The sequence below is a fragment of the Nannospalax galili genome, unplaced genomic scaffold (assembly GCF_000622305.1).
Source record: "Nannospalax galili isolate Female #2095 unplaced genomic scaffold, S.galili_v1.0 scaffold429, whole genome shotgun sequence".
Lineage (NCBI taxonomy): Eukaryota > Metazoa > Chordata > Mammalia > Rodentia > Spalacidae > Nannospalax > Nannospalax galili.
Window position 1 is genome coordinate 3,138,903 of NW_008360330.1, and position 15,167 is coordinate 3,154,069.

General features: G+C 41.3%; 1 protein-coding gene across 1 annotated transcript in view; it reads left to right on the plus strand.

Annotated features, from left to right (window-relative positions):
- Nucleotides 1–7,813, plus strand: part of Pappa2 (pappalysin 2) — a 315,095-nt gene extending 307,282 nt beyond the window's left edge. Inside the window, exons 21-22 of the mRNA XM_008826112.2 lie at nt 5,097–5,195; nt 7,277–7,813. Coding sequence (XP_008824334.1) covers nt 5,097–5,195; nt 7,277–7,351 — 174 coding nt within the window. The 3' untranslated portion in view covers nt 7,352–7,813. The remainder of the gene's footprint in view (nt 1–5,096; nt 5,196–7,276) is intronic.
- The last annotated feature ends 7,354 nt before the right edge of the window (nt 7,814–15,167 follow it).

A 15,167-nucleotide genomic window follows, 5' to 3' on the forward strand; every position in this document is an offset into this window, starting at 1 on the left:
GTTTTCCAGCCCAAAGTTCCAAACACTTCCACAGTCCTCCTCGAAACACGAAGTTCAAGTCTGTCACAGCAATACCCCACTCTCGGTACCAAACACTGTCCTGGTTTGTTTCTTCATTGCTGTGACAAAACACTCTGACCACTACCAACTTGGGGAGGAAAGGGTTTATTTAGCTTATATCTCCCAGGTCGCAGTCATCAGGGAGCCCAAGGTAGGAACTCAGGGCAGGAACCTGGAGGCAGGAGCTGGAGCACAGGCCATGGAGGAACGCTGCTTACAGGCTTGCTCTTTTGGCCCCTGCTCAGCCTGCTTTCTTATGCAACACAGGCCCACCTGCCCAGGGGTGGCACCACCCACAGTGGGCTCGGCCCTCCCACATCACTCATCAAGAAGATGCCCTTCAGACATGGCCACAGGCCAGTCCAATAGAGGCAATTTCCCGATTGAGGCTCCCTCAACCAAGGTGTGTCAAGTTGACACTAAGGCTATCCAGCACACTGGTTTACTAAATGACTACAACCACAGGCATCTCTGTGGCTTACTCTGTGGGGGAGGAGCCTTGAAATAGTAAATGTCATTGGACACAATGGGAACAACACAGCCTGTTTCAAGGTCCTTCTTCTATGATAGCATTAATGAAGAAGAAACTGTGTTTTGTTTGATGAGATTTCCAAAATGGTATAAGACTGACATGTGTATTATGTGTTTTTATCATTTATTACTTATCTCAATACCTTACTTTCTTGTAATACAACTACCACCAGGAGGCTGGCAAGATAAGCCTTCCTGTAACAAGTACAATGGGTACAATAAAGGTCATGGATCACAGACGAGCAGCTTAGACACTGTCCTAGATTTGGGAGTTTACTTTAGTTGCTTTCTTCCTGTGACTCTTCCTGAACAGTGAACATAACTCATGTTCGTATTGATGACTTGGTGTTGTGTAAGTGGCTAAAAGGCAACTGAGCAGGCATTTCCTACAGAACTTTTCATTTAGCAGCATGGTCAAAACGAGAATGAAAAAGTGGCCCCTAAGGAATGAGCTTCAGATGGTTACAAAAGACACTTAACAGTATAAAAGAGTACATATGGGTGGGGAAGTATATCCACGTACACAGGACAGAAATTAAGCCCAGCACCCTCCCTTGGGAGAGGTGCTTATGGGCGGAGTTATGTTCTGAGTCTCACATCTTCAGTTGTTGAGATCAAAATCTACTCTACATCCAGTCTTCAAATGCTTTCCAACTTTGGATCAATTAGTCATTTTTCCTTTCCTACTTTTTCCATTGTAGCTTTGTATTCAAACTGTCAGGTTTCCCAGGCACATGTTGCCATAGGAGACTCTGTTTGTTGAGGGTGGAATGGTTGTTTTTGGCAGGTTGGGGGAGGAGCAATTAATTCTAATAGGTATATAATACATTAAACAGCTAAGTCTTTCCAAAGTTTCTCTATTCCTAAACTTTTTATAAGTCCCCTTCTCTTCCCAGGACAGTTTAGGAGTAGAAAATAAATGGCATTGCACAACGTAGGAACATAGGTGAACTTACATGCATGCAGCCAATGTACTCACACATATAAAATAAAAATAATAAGTAGACTAATTTTTTAAAAAATTAAAAAGAACTTATTTGTACTCACTGTAATAGACGCCCAGTGAGACCTAGAGAGGGTCACCTAGGCTGTGACTGCACCTGTCAACATGCCTTTCCTGGTGTTCTTGCGATGAGAAGCTATTCATGATAAGGACTTTACAAAGAGTAATTACCCAGGATTCTTTACTGAACCCATTCAAAAGTGTAAACTGAAGCTGGAGAAACCACTCAGTTGGTAAAATGCTTACCTTATAAGTACAAGGACCTGACCTTGATCCCCAGAACCCATTTAAAATCTGGGTGTGGTAATGTGTTCTTCTAATCTTTTTAAAATGATCAATTTCCACCAGGCGTGATGGGGCATGCCTTTAATCCCAGCACTCCAGAGGCAGAGGCAGGTGGATCTCTGTGAGTTCAAGGCCAGCCTGGTCTAAATAGCGAGTTCCAGGCCAGCTGGAGCTACAGGGAGACCCTGTCTCAAAAAGACCAAAAAAAAAAAAAGAAAAAAAAAGATTGATTTCCTTATTTTTATTTTATGTGTATGAGTGTTTTATGTACACATATGTAAGTGCACCATGTGTGCAATGCCTGTGGAGGTCAGAAGAGGGAGTGTCAGATCCCTGAGACTGGAGTTATAGACAGTTGTTAGCTGCCACGTGTGCTCTGGGACCTGAACCTGGGTCCTCTTGCAGAGGACCCTTAACCACTGAGCCATCTTTCCAGCACCTGTATTTCTATTCTTAATACTAGGGAGGTGAGATGGGTGGAGCCCTAGGACTCTCTGGCCACAGCCTAGTGTATTTGGCAAGTTTTAGACCAGTGAGAGGGCTTTTCTCAAAGAAAGGGGAAAGAAAGGAAGGAAAAAAGGAAGGAAGGAAGGAAGGAAGGAAGGAAGGAAGGAAGGAAGGAAGGAAGGAAGGAGATAGATGAATGGTACCCAAGAAATGACACCTGAGGTTATCCTTTGACCTCCACAAGCATTCACACATACACATGCACATGCACCTACACAAGGAACATACACACGCAAAGTAGAGGCTGTTCTTATGAAAAGATAGTCATTGAAGCTAACTTCAGACCCACTATTAATTCTCTACACTATTATATGTAAAGTAAGCTTTTGGGGAGACCTGTGAGTTTTTATAGACTATTTATACAGATAAGAAAAAAATTAACTTATGAAGTTCGGCTAATGAATTAGTTAAGACTGAGGGAAAGGGAGCTGGAGAGATAATTCAGTGGTTAAGAGTACTGACTGAGGACCCCGGTTCAATTCCCAGAACCCACATGGCACCTAGCATGCCTTCCATAACTCCAGTTCCAGGGGATCTGACACCATCTTCTGACCTCTGTGGGCATTGCACAACATGGGTGCACTTACACACATGCAGGCAATACATTCATACACATAAAATAAAAATAATAAAAAATAAAATATTTTTTAAAAAGACTGAGAGAAAAAGTAATAAATCTTAGTATTAGATGAGTAAATGGTGCTCTAAGCACTTGAAAAAGGAAATTCCCAGGAATCTAAGTAGATGGATCTGGCCCTCCAAGAACATCCATAGGTGTTCAGGAGCACTGGTTGGCCCTCAATTCTGATTATTTGGCCACAGTTTTGTACCCAAGTCCTGATTATGTCAAATTTTCTGGAGCTAAAGTAATTGGCTCCAGTGTTAAAGACAAACGCTCCTCTCTGAATCTTTGTCTTTTATCCCAGTGAGGCCTGTGTTGGAAACAGAATTCATTTTCACTTCCTGCTTTCAGCTGACATTACTGTTCAGCTGTGCAACAGCTGTTGAGTTCCACTTCACAAGTAGCAGCTTTTCAGTGGTTGGCAAACTGGTGCACATCTGGAAGGAGATGTTCAAATGACCTCAGGACCCCACAGAATACATCAAAACACTGAAGTAAGCCTTGGATGAGCTCGTTCTGACGTAACTCAATTGCTGAAAATTATTTCATGGCCATTATTGAGTTGAGTGATCTATCTCATCAAAGCACAGTAGACTAGGGAATTGTCCCTGTATTTGACATTTAAGGAGGGTGGTGACGAGGAAGTGATTTTCACATGTTGATCTCAGAACTTGAGTTCTATGATCCAAAGAGCATGACCACAAAATGTTTCCTGAGGCTTTGCATTTGGGTATGAGCTCGAGATAGTGTGCCAGAGTTGCAGAGCAGGTGGGCTGACTAATGAACACTTCAAGAGATAGCTTGCTGGAGAAGCAATGTATTGGTCTGCTGCACTGATTTTTAACCACTTGCTTCTGTTCTTATTGTACGTTCCTTTTTGGGGTGAAACACTCCATTAACTCTGGTTTAGTCTGGGCCCCTTTCCCATTTTGGTTCCTGTTCACTGGCAGCAGTAGCAGGCGTGGATAGAAATAGTTCAGTTCTTCCCACTCTAATGTTTGGACTAGCTGCTGTGCATCAGGTGGCTGCACATGTGGGAATATTTCTGTGCTGGCTCTGGTGTCCTCAAACATGGGACTAGTTGCACCTTGGACAGACACCATGTGAATCATCATAGCACCTGAAGGCTGCTAGGTCTCTAAGTACCAGGCTTCAGCACAACCAAGGAAGGGCATAAAGACAAGAAGCAACATAAAGGCAAGATAAGTGACAGATAATGCTGAGCTCTGCCTGACCCTGGCTGTGTGATCCTGGAAGAGTCTTATCACTTATATACATTTCTGTTTTCTTACTGATAAAGCTAACATTACCTAAAACATGGGTGGCTTTTCCTTATGGTTAACAGGATTAAAGCGTGAAATTGTAACCCACATGCTATAAAGATTTGTTATTATAAACTTGCTCATGTGAACTTGCAACAATGGTGAGAGCACACACAAGACTCATGCTGACTCAACCAGACAAAAGTCCCAGCATAGAACTGGGGAAATGGGCAGCAGGCCCCAACCTTAGCTGAGGAACTATTGGCAACTGATTACTGCAGGGTGAGGGAGAGTAGATCTTCTTTAAGGGAGATTCTCTAGAGAGCCTGACTAGACTTCAGTGGATGAACTTGTACTGTGGGCCACCTGGATACAAACACTTGACCAGATAGGTTTAACATATATGACAGAATTCATGAAATCTTGTAGGAGTGATTGGGGACCATGGATGTGGGGGGGGGAGGTCTAAATTTGATTAAGATCTATTACATGAAATGCACAAAAACTCAATAAAATGTACATAAAAATAAAATAAGTTTTGTTATTATAGAAAGGGAAAAGCAACTGACGAAAATGTTTAATGATTCATCCAGACATTAGATTAGGCAAGAAGCAGGTGCTAGACATGGAATTGGACTGTTCCTAAGGTCCAAAACTTGTTCCTCAAGGCTTTCCAACTTATTGAGACTGTGCTATGTCCTTTTGGGTGCGTACCCACAATCTCTCTGATGTTCCACGTATTGAGTTGAATTGGCATGGGGGTGAGTGGGAGGGAAAAATGAGGCCACTGATCTTGCACAGAGACGCTGACTGTATCTTCTCACAGCCTTTCCAAGCAGATGGTTGGTGTGATACTATCAACAACCGGGCCTATTGCCACTATGATGGGGGAGACTGCTGCTCTTCCACACTGTCCTCCAAGAAGGTAAGTGAAAGTACTTTGGAGGGTGGAAAAGTGTGGCTCTTGGGATCAGCTGGACTTTGCCTAGCTCTCCCTTCATGGGGCATCATGACTGTTTTTTACTCAGTTGTCAAGAAAGAACTAAAATGAACTAATACTAGAGTTTCTAAAGTGACAAGATTAAGATTAGAGATGTTTAGTGTAGGTTTTTAGAAAACACTAGCCCTCTAAAGTGTCAGCTCAGTGACTTGTCACAACAGAAATGGCTTTTGATGCTGAAAGTCTCATGCCTGCTTATCATTTCCCTGGAAGCTTCTCTGTAGTCAGAGAAAAGAATGGTTTCCTACACTTGAGGATTCTGGATTACCAGTGAAAGGCTTTCTAGTTATTATTCATCTTCATAATTAAGAAAATGATCTTATATGGAATGTTGTAAGTGCATCATAAACAGATGTTATACGGCTGCTGCTAGAGCTACCTGGGAGCACACTCTGGACCAGATCTCAAGCAGTAACCGTTTGCCTGATGATCTTTGTCCCCTTGGATGTGTTAAATCAATACATGAATTCAAGTTAAGTCTATAAAATTGAGTGGGCAGAAATGTTATAGTGTTTGGGTAAAAATCCAAGCACTCCAAAGATACTCAGAAACCTCGGTTGGCTAGTTGGCCAATGTAATGAATTAGGAATATGTGTTTGTTCCTTCTTTCTTTGTATGTGTCTCCACAATAAAGCCATGATCAACTATATACAGACTGGAACACTGCATAGATATTTTCTTCTGATCACTCACTATGTGCAGGCACTATTCTCACCACTTTCATGAATTAACTTATTTAATGCAGAGCACAGAGGGGAACATCACGTCTCCAAGCAAGTTGGGTGTCTTGCTCTGAAAACTAATAAATCTTAAACTAAGAGAAACAGATCACAAACTTGGACCATAGGTCAGAAATCAGCTAGTTTCTATTCTCATTTGTGAAAATAAGTAGTCAAGGAGCCTATCTATACAAGAAAGCAGGGCACTTAGGAAGAAATGAAGCAACTCTCTCCTCATCTCAGAGTCAACAATCCTAGAATTTATCTTTATGAATTTCAATGCCTTGAGATTGCAAAGGCTTATCAAGTCACTTCATTATTGCATACTAAGCTGCATTTTATTTCATATGTGCAAATATGCTGGGAAACTTTCCTAAACAACCCCACTCATTCTCCAATCTAGATGTCCAATCACCAAGCCCATCGCTTCAGTATGCCTGAACTAATATTATATATGTTATGCCCATTTATTTTTAATCTCATTTGATCATCAATACCCAGACTATTTGTCCCTCTCAACTCATGTCTCCAAACTATCCTGTTCTCTTTTATGTTAGTTATGGACACTCAAGAGCAAGTGCTTACCTCTTGACAGCAGTAAAGAGCAGTTCTTTCCGGACTATCTTGGACATGAGTGAGGAAAAATGACATAGAAGGAAGATAGCCAGACACAGTGGGTGGAGAGATGCGGTGTTCCATCACCTCAGTGTATTCTGGGCTCAATAAAGACAAAAATTCATGCAAATGAGATGATACCAATGTCCCAAGAGCAATGATGAGTTAGAATGAGAGAATGTTTAGAGATTCTTGGCTCTCCATATAGTAGTCATACTTCGAGTTAAGTTACCTCTGGCCTAGCCTGCTGAGAGAAAATGCTAACATCCATCTTTTCTACTACTCTGGAGTTTAGGCTGGATGACAACAGCAACAAAAGCAATCACATTAGGTGTTAGTAGGAACATTAGGAGTTATTCCAACAAGAATTATAGTAGCTGCCAGCCACGGTGTGTTTTACAGCTTCATTTGTCCAACCACACCACCATGCTCTGGGAGGTAGTTGCTGGTGTTTTCTCAATTTATAGATGAAGAAAGGAAAGTCATGAAGGATTACCTTGCCTAAAATGACATGTTATGGAAGTGAGAGAGTAGGTGTTAATTTCAGGTCTATGAAGTGAACTTAGAATTCCATGATTCCTCTGGGACTAAGTGAGGAAAGCGAAAACTGGTTTAAAAGTGTGAAGCTTGGCACAGAAATGGGTTCTTTCAACTTCCCACTCATTCCTCTAGGTCATTCCATTTGCTGCTGACTGTGACCTGGATGAATGCACCTGCAGAGATCCCAACGCAGAAGAAAATCAGTAACTGTGGGACCAGAGCCCCTCGCTCCTCTGCCCTGGAGGCAGACTGAGAGAGAGGCTCCCGCAGCACAAAGCAAAAGGCAGATGAAGAAGACAGGTGGGAAGGTGGAAGAAGGAGAGTCTGTATCAGAGCCTTTACAAAATGTAAGGGAGTGTTTATAGGTGCAGGGCAATGCATCAAGTAGCCCAAGTAGGGAAGAATTAGAGGCAGAAGGTTCTTTAAAGGAGCAGTTGATTAAAAGTAGAAGGGGAAATGTGATAGAGAAGCAGGACCCTCCCCCATCTGTATTGTACTCCATCCCTTCTTCAACTCTTGCTCTACTCCCCACTTTGTACCCAGCCAACAGCTCAGCACCACCCAATGTGTAAACCAACATCAAAATATTAGAAGAGAAGCTGCCAGGGACACTGTATGAATACCCACTTCAGATGGACTGTCATCTTTCAGGACTCATCTACTCTAAACTGGCCCTTTGCCTTTCTTTTGTGTAGTCTCTCTTAAATAATGAGGTTAGTTATTAAGTCTTTATAAGTATTTAAACATAATTATATAAATATATTATATATTATATTTTTGCTGTTTACTTAGCTAAAAATGATCCATTGTTCCACACATGCTGCTGTGAAGTTCATGTCCAAAATGGATGCTGAAGCTTCGAAGACAGAAAGAAAAGTTCTTCTGTCATCCTTCTATAGATGGGGATTGGCAGACTGAATGGGAAATGGAGGAGTGAGAGAGCATAGATGCAATTCTGGATGCTAGCATGTCAGGTGATCATCTTTCTATGACCTGGGAGTCAGAACCATCTAAAAGAGATAGATTTTAAATGCTAATAGTAAGGGGCAAGGAAAGTTACGTGTTAGAACCTATTGATGATGGGTCCAGGAGAATGAGACAACAGTTCTTAAGTATCTATCAAAAAAAAGAAATACAAACTTTTCTCCACTTATCAGAACTCTCAGGTGGAGTTGGAGAAATCCAGGATCTTTCCCACTTCTATATGTGCTTTGTCCAAGGGTGGCTGCTAGCCAGCCAGTCAGAAAGTTTGTATTAGGGCTCATTCTTTGAACACCAGGCCTATAGAAACTTATACACTCTTCATGCTTGGCCTGCTGTGTTTCTTCCTATTGGAAGTCACCAAGCCTGGCCGTCATTCACAGTCACATCACTGATTGTTGATTTTCTGAGGAAAGTAAACCTTTTGAAAATGCCATGGGAGAAAGGTGGGAAGAAAGGAAAGACCAGGGAGTAATGAGAACTGAAGGCTGTCACAGAGGTAAGAGGTCAGACTTAAATCAGATTTGAGTATAAGAGGATTAGATGAGTGAAGGAGTCTTGGTCCCTATTCTAAGTCTCCAATGGAGGGCAAAGTGGATATTATGAGCAACTCAGAGTCTGAAGTTTATTCACTGTAATGCATAGTGTGTGTGACATGGAGCAAGGGTGACCCTCTGTGGGAGAAGGAAGAATTTCAACTATTTAGGATCCATTTTGTTGTTTTTTCTTTCTCTTATTCAATAGATATATGGACTATACACAAAATGACCCTGCCTCTGTTTATATACATCCTGGGATTACATATTTTTCCATGAGATCTATTCTAGGTTTTCTTAGATTCTGGGTCAGCCCTGGGGAAGAGAATAAGGATTCAATTTCTTCTGTTAAACATCCAGTCTTATCACTTTAGGAGGGCTCTGAGCAAGCTTTTGCCCCTCAATTTCTTCTCCAGCGGAAACTAAGAACAGGCAAAGCTTGGAGCCTAACTATGGTATTTCTATTGTCTCACTTTTTGCTTCTGCTATTTTCACTATCACAAAGTGATTAATTTGTGAAGTGAGAAAGGAAACATCTACCACTATCAAAATATTACCCCATGCTGTCATATATGAAGAACAGTACTCTGGAATGAGGAAACAGAATATGCCAATATACACATGCTCATCTATGGTACAAGGGATGAGAGCAATGAAGCGGCCCTGAAAGGGAAGAATGAAGCTTGCCCATCCAGAATTCCCTTGTCACTTCTATTTCTAGCTATAAGGGAAATAATAGTGTAAATGTCATTCACTGTCTGGGTCAGACTTAGTGCTCCCAGTCAGGAAAGAGAAATCATATATATTACTGAGATCCTGATCAGCTTAATATGGAAAGGACAATGGAGAAGTTAGATTATCCATTAAACACACACACACACACACACACACACAGAGAGAGAGAGAGAGAGAGAGAGAGAGAGAGAGAGAGAGAGTAAAATAGTTTTCTTGGAGAAAACATTCAAATTCCTGCATGTGTATCAAGCTCTGCCTTGGGCAATCCTGCCAGAGACTGGATTATCCTAGGCATAACACAGTGCAGGGAGTCTGTGGCCCCCACCAGCCTCAATGAACCCATGGTGCCCATCATTGTAAACCCATGCTCAACCTCTTCACTGAGTCCATTAAGCGTAACAGTGAGGATACTTCCATCTCATGCTTCATCTTCAGATATTTTGTTTTCTGTTGGCAATATTCACCACTGCTCTGGGAAGGCAAGAGGACAGTTTCTGGGATATGTGAAAAGCTCCTCCAGCTGAAGGCCATAATCAACTATAGACAGAGGTGGCAGGCTTGTGCAGACCTTAATCCCTGGATCCTATTGTTTGGAGCAACTTAAGTCACAGATAAAGAAAACAGTCAAGATCGAGGGACAACTCACCCTTGTCCCATGTGACTCCTGCTTCTCCTATACACTCATAAGGTCATCCAGGGCTTTCCCCAGAGGTTTTTCTGTTTGGTTCTTTGTTCCAAAGTCACTTCTCTGTTTCCCCCTTTGTCTTACTAATTGGGGACTTCAAGGTCCACATGGCCCAGGAGTGACTGACTTCAGCTATTAGCATGGCAACCTTCAATGAGAGATAGAGAAGATCCTGGCAGAAAGAGAGGGGGGGAGGGAGAGAGAGAGAGAGAGAGAGAGAGAGAGAGAGAGAGAGAGAGAGAGAGAAAGTAAAGAGCTCTTCTTGGTTCTCTCCTTCCCTTTCCTCCATTACAAGGCATTGGTCTGGACACTTGGTCTATTCTGTGTGATCACTATTGAGTTGTCAGTTAGCACCCAAGGGAATAGTTTGATTGAAAACACAGTGAGAGGAGCTGATCTACTGTATTGTAATGTAAAACAGCTACCAGCCAGTTATTTTATAAGATTATAAGATATTCATTAAAAAATCAACACACAAAATATGAAGTGTCTTTAGTGTCTTACTCTTTGTTTAAATGATTTCATTACTTCTGAATTGCTTTTCATTGGCCTGTAACAGGCCCAGACTTCCCTCATTGGCTGATCATTCCTTCTCGTCACTTGGAAACTATTTGTTACATAAATAGGATGTTAAAGGGAGATAAACATGAAAATTCATAAGAAGACATGACATTTAAAAAGGTAGAACATGCTACAGTAATGCCAAATGCCTTATGGGTTGTGAAATAATGTGCTAGAATCATGTACGATTCAGAAGAAATAAGCACCAGCCCTGGATACCAACAGAAGATGGCATTTGGAAGATACTTAGTGAAGAGTATATGTGATTTGATGGTCAAAAGTGGAAGAGTGGATGGAGAAGAGAAGATGTGGAGCTAGCAATGGGAAAGACTGCACACTATTGGACATCAGTGAGGTGTTCAGCTTAGCTAAAAGACAAAGCTAAGTTAATATGTACAAGGCATTTGGTAAACACAATCTTATTTGATCCTCTGAAAAGAATCTGCAAATCACATATTCTCACTTCACAGATAAAGAATACCAACCACCAGTTTGGAGACGGAAGTTCTCCAAGGTCACATGGCAATGCTTACTTCAAGCCTGGTTTGTGGGATACCAAGACTTAAGAAAAATTAAAACGGTGATTAGTAAGCCAGGGAGAGGCAGAGAACAATGCTAGAGATGATGGACCTCTGCCACCTGGAATCATGATCATCACTGACAGACAGGGAAGCCAGGAGGAGCAGGCTTTAGAACAAGAACATGTATTTTCCCTTTCTATGAACTTGGTTTGATGGCCAAGCAGACAATTAGTCAGAAATGTTTCATAAAGCCATGCTCAGGAACCTAGAGGAGGCCCCTGCACCTGGCTATGTTCTCTGGCCATGTGAGGCACAGCACAGCTAGGAAGGATGATGGATCTCTCACTCTGCTTACCAGCCACCTGGGAAGCCTTGAAAAGAGAGCTGGAAACATAATTTTGGAACATGGGAGAAAAGTTCGTGCTTAGAAATCAACATTTGATAGTAAAAAGAATATTACCCGGCATTTTCTTTAATGGTTTATAAAGTACTTTCATGTGGTTTCTAGGAGCAAGAACAGGTTTTATTTTACCCCTATATAAATAAAGATACTGAGTGATGAAGAGGTTATTGGAAACTTGAAGTTCATATACCAAAGTGCAGAAATCCATCCTTTTTTCCTTTTGCCCCTAAATGCAATGTGTTCTTTGTCATAGCATATTTATCTCAGTATACCCAAAAGTGAGTCCTGACCCTACTGCAATGAGAAAGATTAACAACTTTTATCAATTTCTGTTAGAAGTTACCCATTGTGGGTTTTTTGTTGTTGTTTGGTTGGTTTGTTGTTTTGGTGGTAGAATCTATCTCTTCTCCTGCCTGCTGTCCATGGCAAATGGTAGGAAAGCCTTGAGCATCCATGCCAGGCTCTGAGTATAAGCAGATGCCCTTGAACATGCCAGTTACTACAGCTGAACAGAAACATCTGGCAAGACTGCCTTCTTCTTAATAGCTTCCCCAGGGAAAGTCCTGGACAGAGACTTTAGAGCTCTGGTTTCCATTTGACTGACAAACTTAAATGACATGATGAGTCATTTACAAACTGGGAACCAAAAGCTGAGAGACCTGATGCTCATAACCCAATCAGGCCATGCAGGTTATAAGGAGCTCCGGTGGTGAAGAAGGAGGCCAAACAGAATGTTATACACTTAGAAATTTCCTCAGTGCATCTCTGACTGGCTTTGAGTCACCTACTGTGTGAGTGAATGGCGGGGGGTGTGTGTGTATGTGCATGTAGGTGTATATGTGTGCATGTATGTGTGGAGACCAGAGAACAACAGCAGGTTTTGTCCATCAAACATCATTTTTTTTATATTTTATTTATATTTTTATTTTATGTGTATGAGTGTATTGCCTGTATGCATGTAAGTGCACTCATATCACACAGTCCTTGTGGAGATCAGAAGAGGGCATCAGATCACCTGGAACTGGAGTTAAGGATGGTTGTTAGCTGCCATATGGGTGCTGTGAACTGAACCCAGGTCCTCTGTGAGAGCAGCCAGTGCTGTGAACAGGTGAACCATCTCTCTAGCCCCAAGCATCATTTCTTTTGAGGCAGGGTTTCTCATTGGCCTGGAACTGGCCAAGTAGACTAGACATGCTGGTTAGTGAACCTTAAGGATCCACTCATCTCCACCTGCCCAGTGTTGCAATTACAAGTGTGCACCATCATACCTGGAATGTTTTACATGGGTTCTGAGAATGAATCTCAGGTCATTGTTCTTGCAAAGCAAAAATTATAGACTGAGCTATCTTCCCAACCCTGAATCGTCCTTTTTTTTTTTTTTTTTTTTTTTTGTCACTCCAATAATACCATTGAGTCTCAACTCCTGACATTTTTAGGTTCCCCATGCTTGGCCCAGGAGAAAAGGATCTTGTGTCCATAATGACTGGTGCCCGTAAAACCTTCTACGTGCGCCCTGTAAATCTGTCCTGCTGAGGTAGAGAACAGATGTTTTGTTCTCAAGCTTTCAAATGCACATTTTCCCATCAGAATCTAGTCACTCACTTGTTTCACTCAGCTCCTTACTGGTGACCATTTGTCTTTGTTTGTTTCTGGTCCTGCTACTCCATCCTTAGGTAACATTGCTTAATGTTTGTAGGAATTGGTGTGACAATGGTGGAGTACATTCTTGAAAGAAACCTACCAGTCTAATTTGGTTAACGTTTCAAATGGATATTTTTAAAAGTCCTAAGCTCTGCAAGATAGTTCAGAACAGCAACACATCTGAGGAACTTCGATTTGCTAATGTTTTCCAAATCAAATTTTCTTCTAAGGATAATTTAATATAGACAAGCTTCCTTTTCTTTGTCCACAAAAAGTCACTTATTTAAATGCACATAAAAGTAAATAAAGGGAGGGCGTTGACATTGTAATGACTACGTATCAGTCTGCCTTTTTTCCCATTAAGAAATGGAGAAAACTTGAAGTTGCTATCCAAAAGCAGTTGCCTTTTAAAGAATATTTGTAGACATACAAATCACGTTTAAATCTCACAAAAATGCTGTCAAAATTAGAAACTTCTCCGATGATGCCACAATTTACATACAGCTCAAATTGCTTTCTAAAGAGCAAGCCAATTTGTGTTAGGACACAAGTAATAACTGCTGGTAATCAATCAGTGTCATCTGGATGGCCTGTATGAGAGGTCCACAGCTTCATCAAACATCCAAGTGGTCTCCACACTGAGAAATACCGCTTATTAACACTGATCATTTCTTTTCCACTTTGACTAGGGCTCTGTCCTAGGGAGGCTGGGGGCGAGATTGGCTTTCTTGGTCTGGACCTGGCATATCAATCTGATGCCCCGGGGCCTTAAGATTCTTGGGTAGCAGCAGTGTGATCTGCAAGGATGGAAAGCCTCAGCCTGACGAACAGGAATTTTAATTTTGGCTCCAACACTCACTAGATAGATGGTCACCTGGTTATTGAATCTCTCTCAGCTTCAGTTTCCTAAATACCTAATACCTTCAGTGGTGAGCTGGTGGAAGTTAAATCGTGAGTGCTGGAAGTAATGAGAAAGTGAGTTCACTCAGAAGTTGGAAGAAGAGCAGGAAACTGGCTGTATGTGGATTCTAAGGACCCTTCAAGTCCCCCAACATCCTGTATGTCTGTTGTCTGCATTAGAAGACTGTTGAAATACGTGCCATCCTTGGTTAAATTCTCTGAACAGTGAGAGTGTATACAGCCTCCTGACTGGTTAGGCTGGGAGATGTTCTAGCCCAGTGGTCCAGGGAGGGGCAAAATGGACTTATAAGGTAATCATGGTCATGTCTGGCACTGATTAAAGGGAAATAGGCTAAGGAAAAAATCTTCAGAGTGGGAAAAAAATGTTTGTAAACACAAGTGGATTCTACTTGGAAACTTGTGTTAGCTACATGAAACACTGGTTCTTTTCTTTGAAAAATGATTGAATCACTGCATATATCTGTTTTATAGAACATGGCTGTGCAATGTGAACTTTTACAATGTGCCGTATTTGCACTGTTCGATATATGAGCCACTAGACACATCCTGCTCGCTAATGTATGAAATATGACTAATATGAAGGCAGCACTGAATCTTGAACTTTCTCTATTCCATTAATTTAAATGTACCTAGTGGGCACCTTAGTAGAAAGAAAGTTCTAGAATAGTACACATATCATTCAATTTGGTTTGTAAAGATACTTTGGGTGCAATGTTTTATTTTATGTTTTAATATTTATTGTTATTAATATCATTATTATTAAAGTACTTGAGATTAAATCAGTCCCCACACATGCCAAGACAAGTACTCTACCACTGAGTTACATTTCCCACCCTGGGCATGAGGTTTTAAATCATGTTACTGACATCTTGGGTTGATGTAAGGGTATATTATGAACAGACATTTTTGTTTATATTGTTGTAGTTTACTAAAGCAAACATAATAAATCAACTATGTCTCCAACAATAAATTTAAAAGGAAATACATATGTCCCTTGCAGAAATATAATACACAGACACAAACGCAAACACATACATAC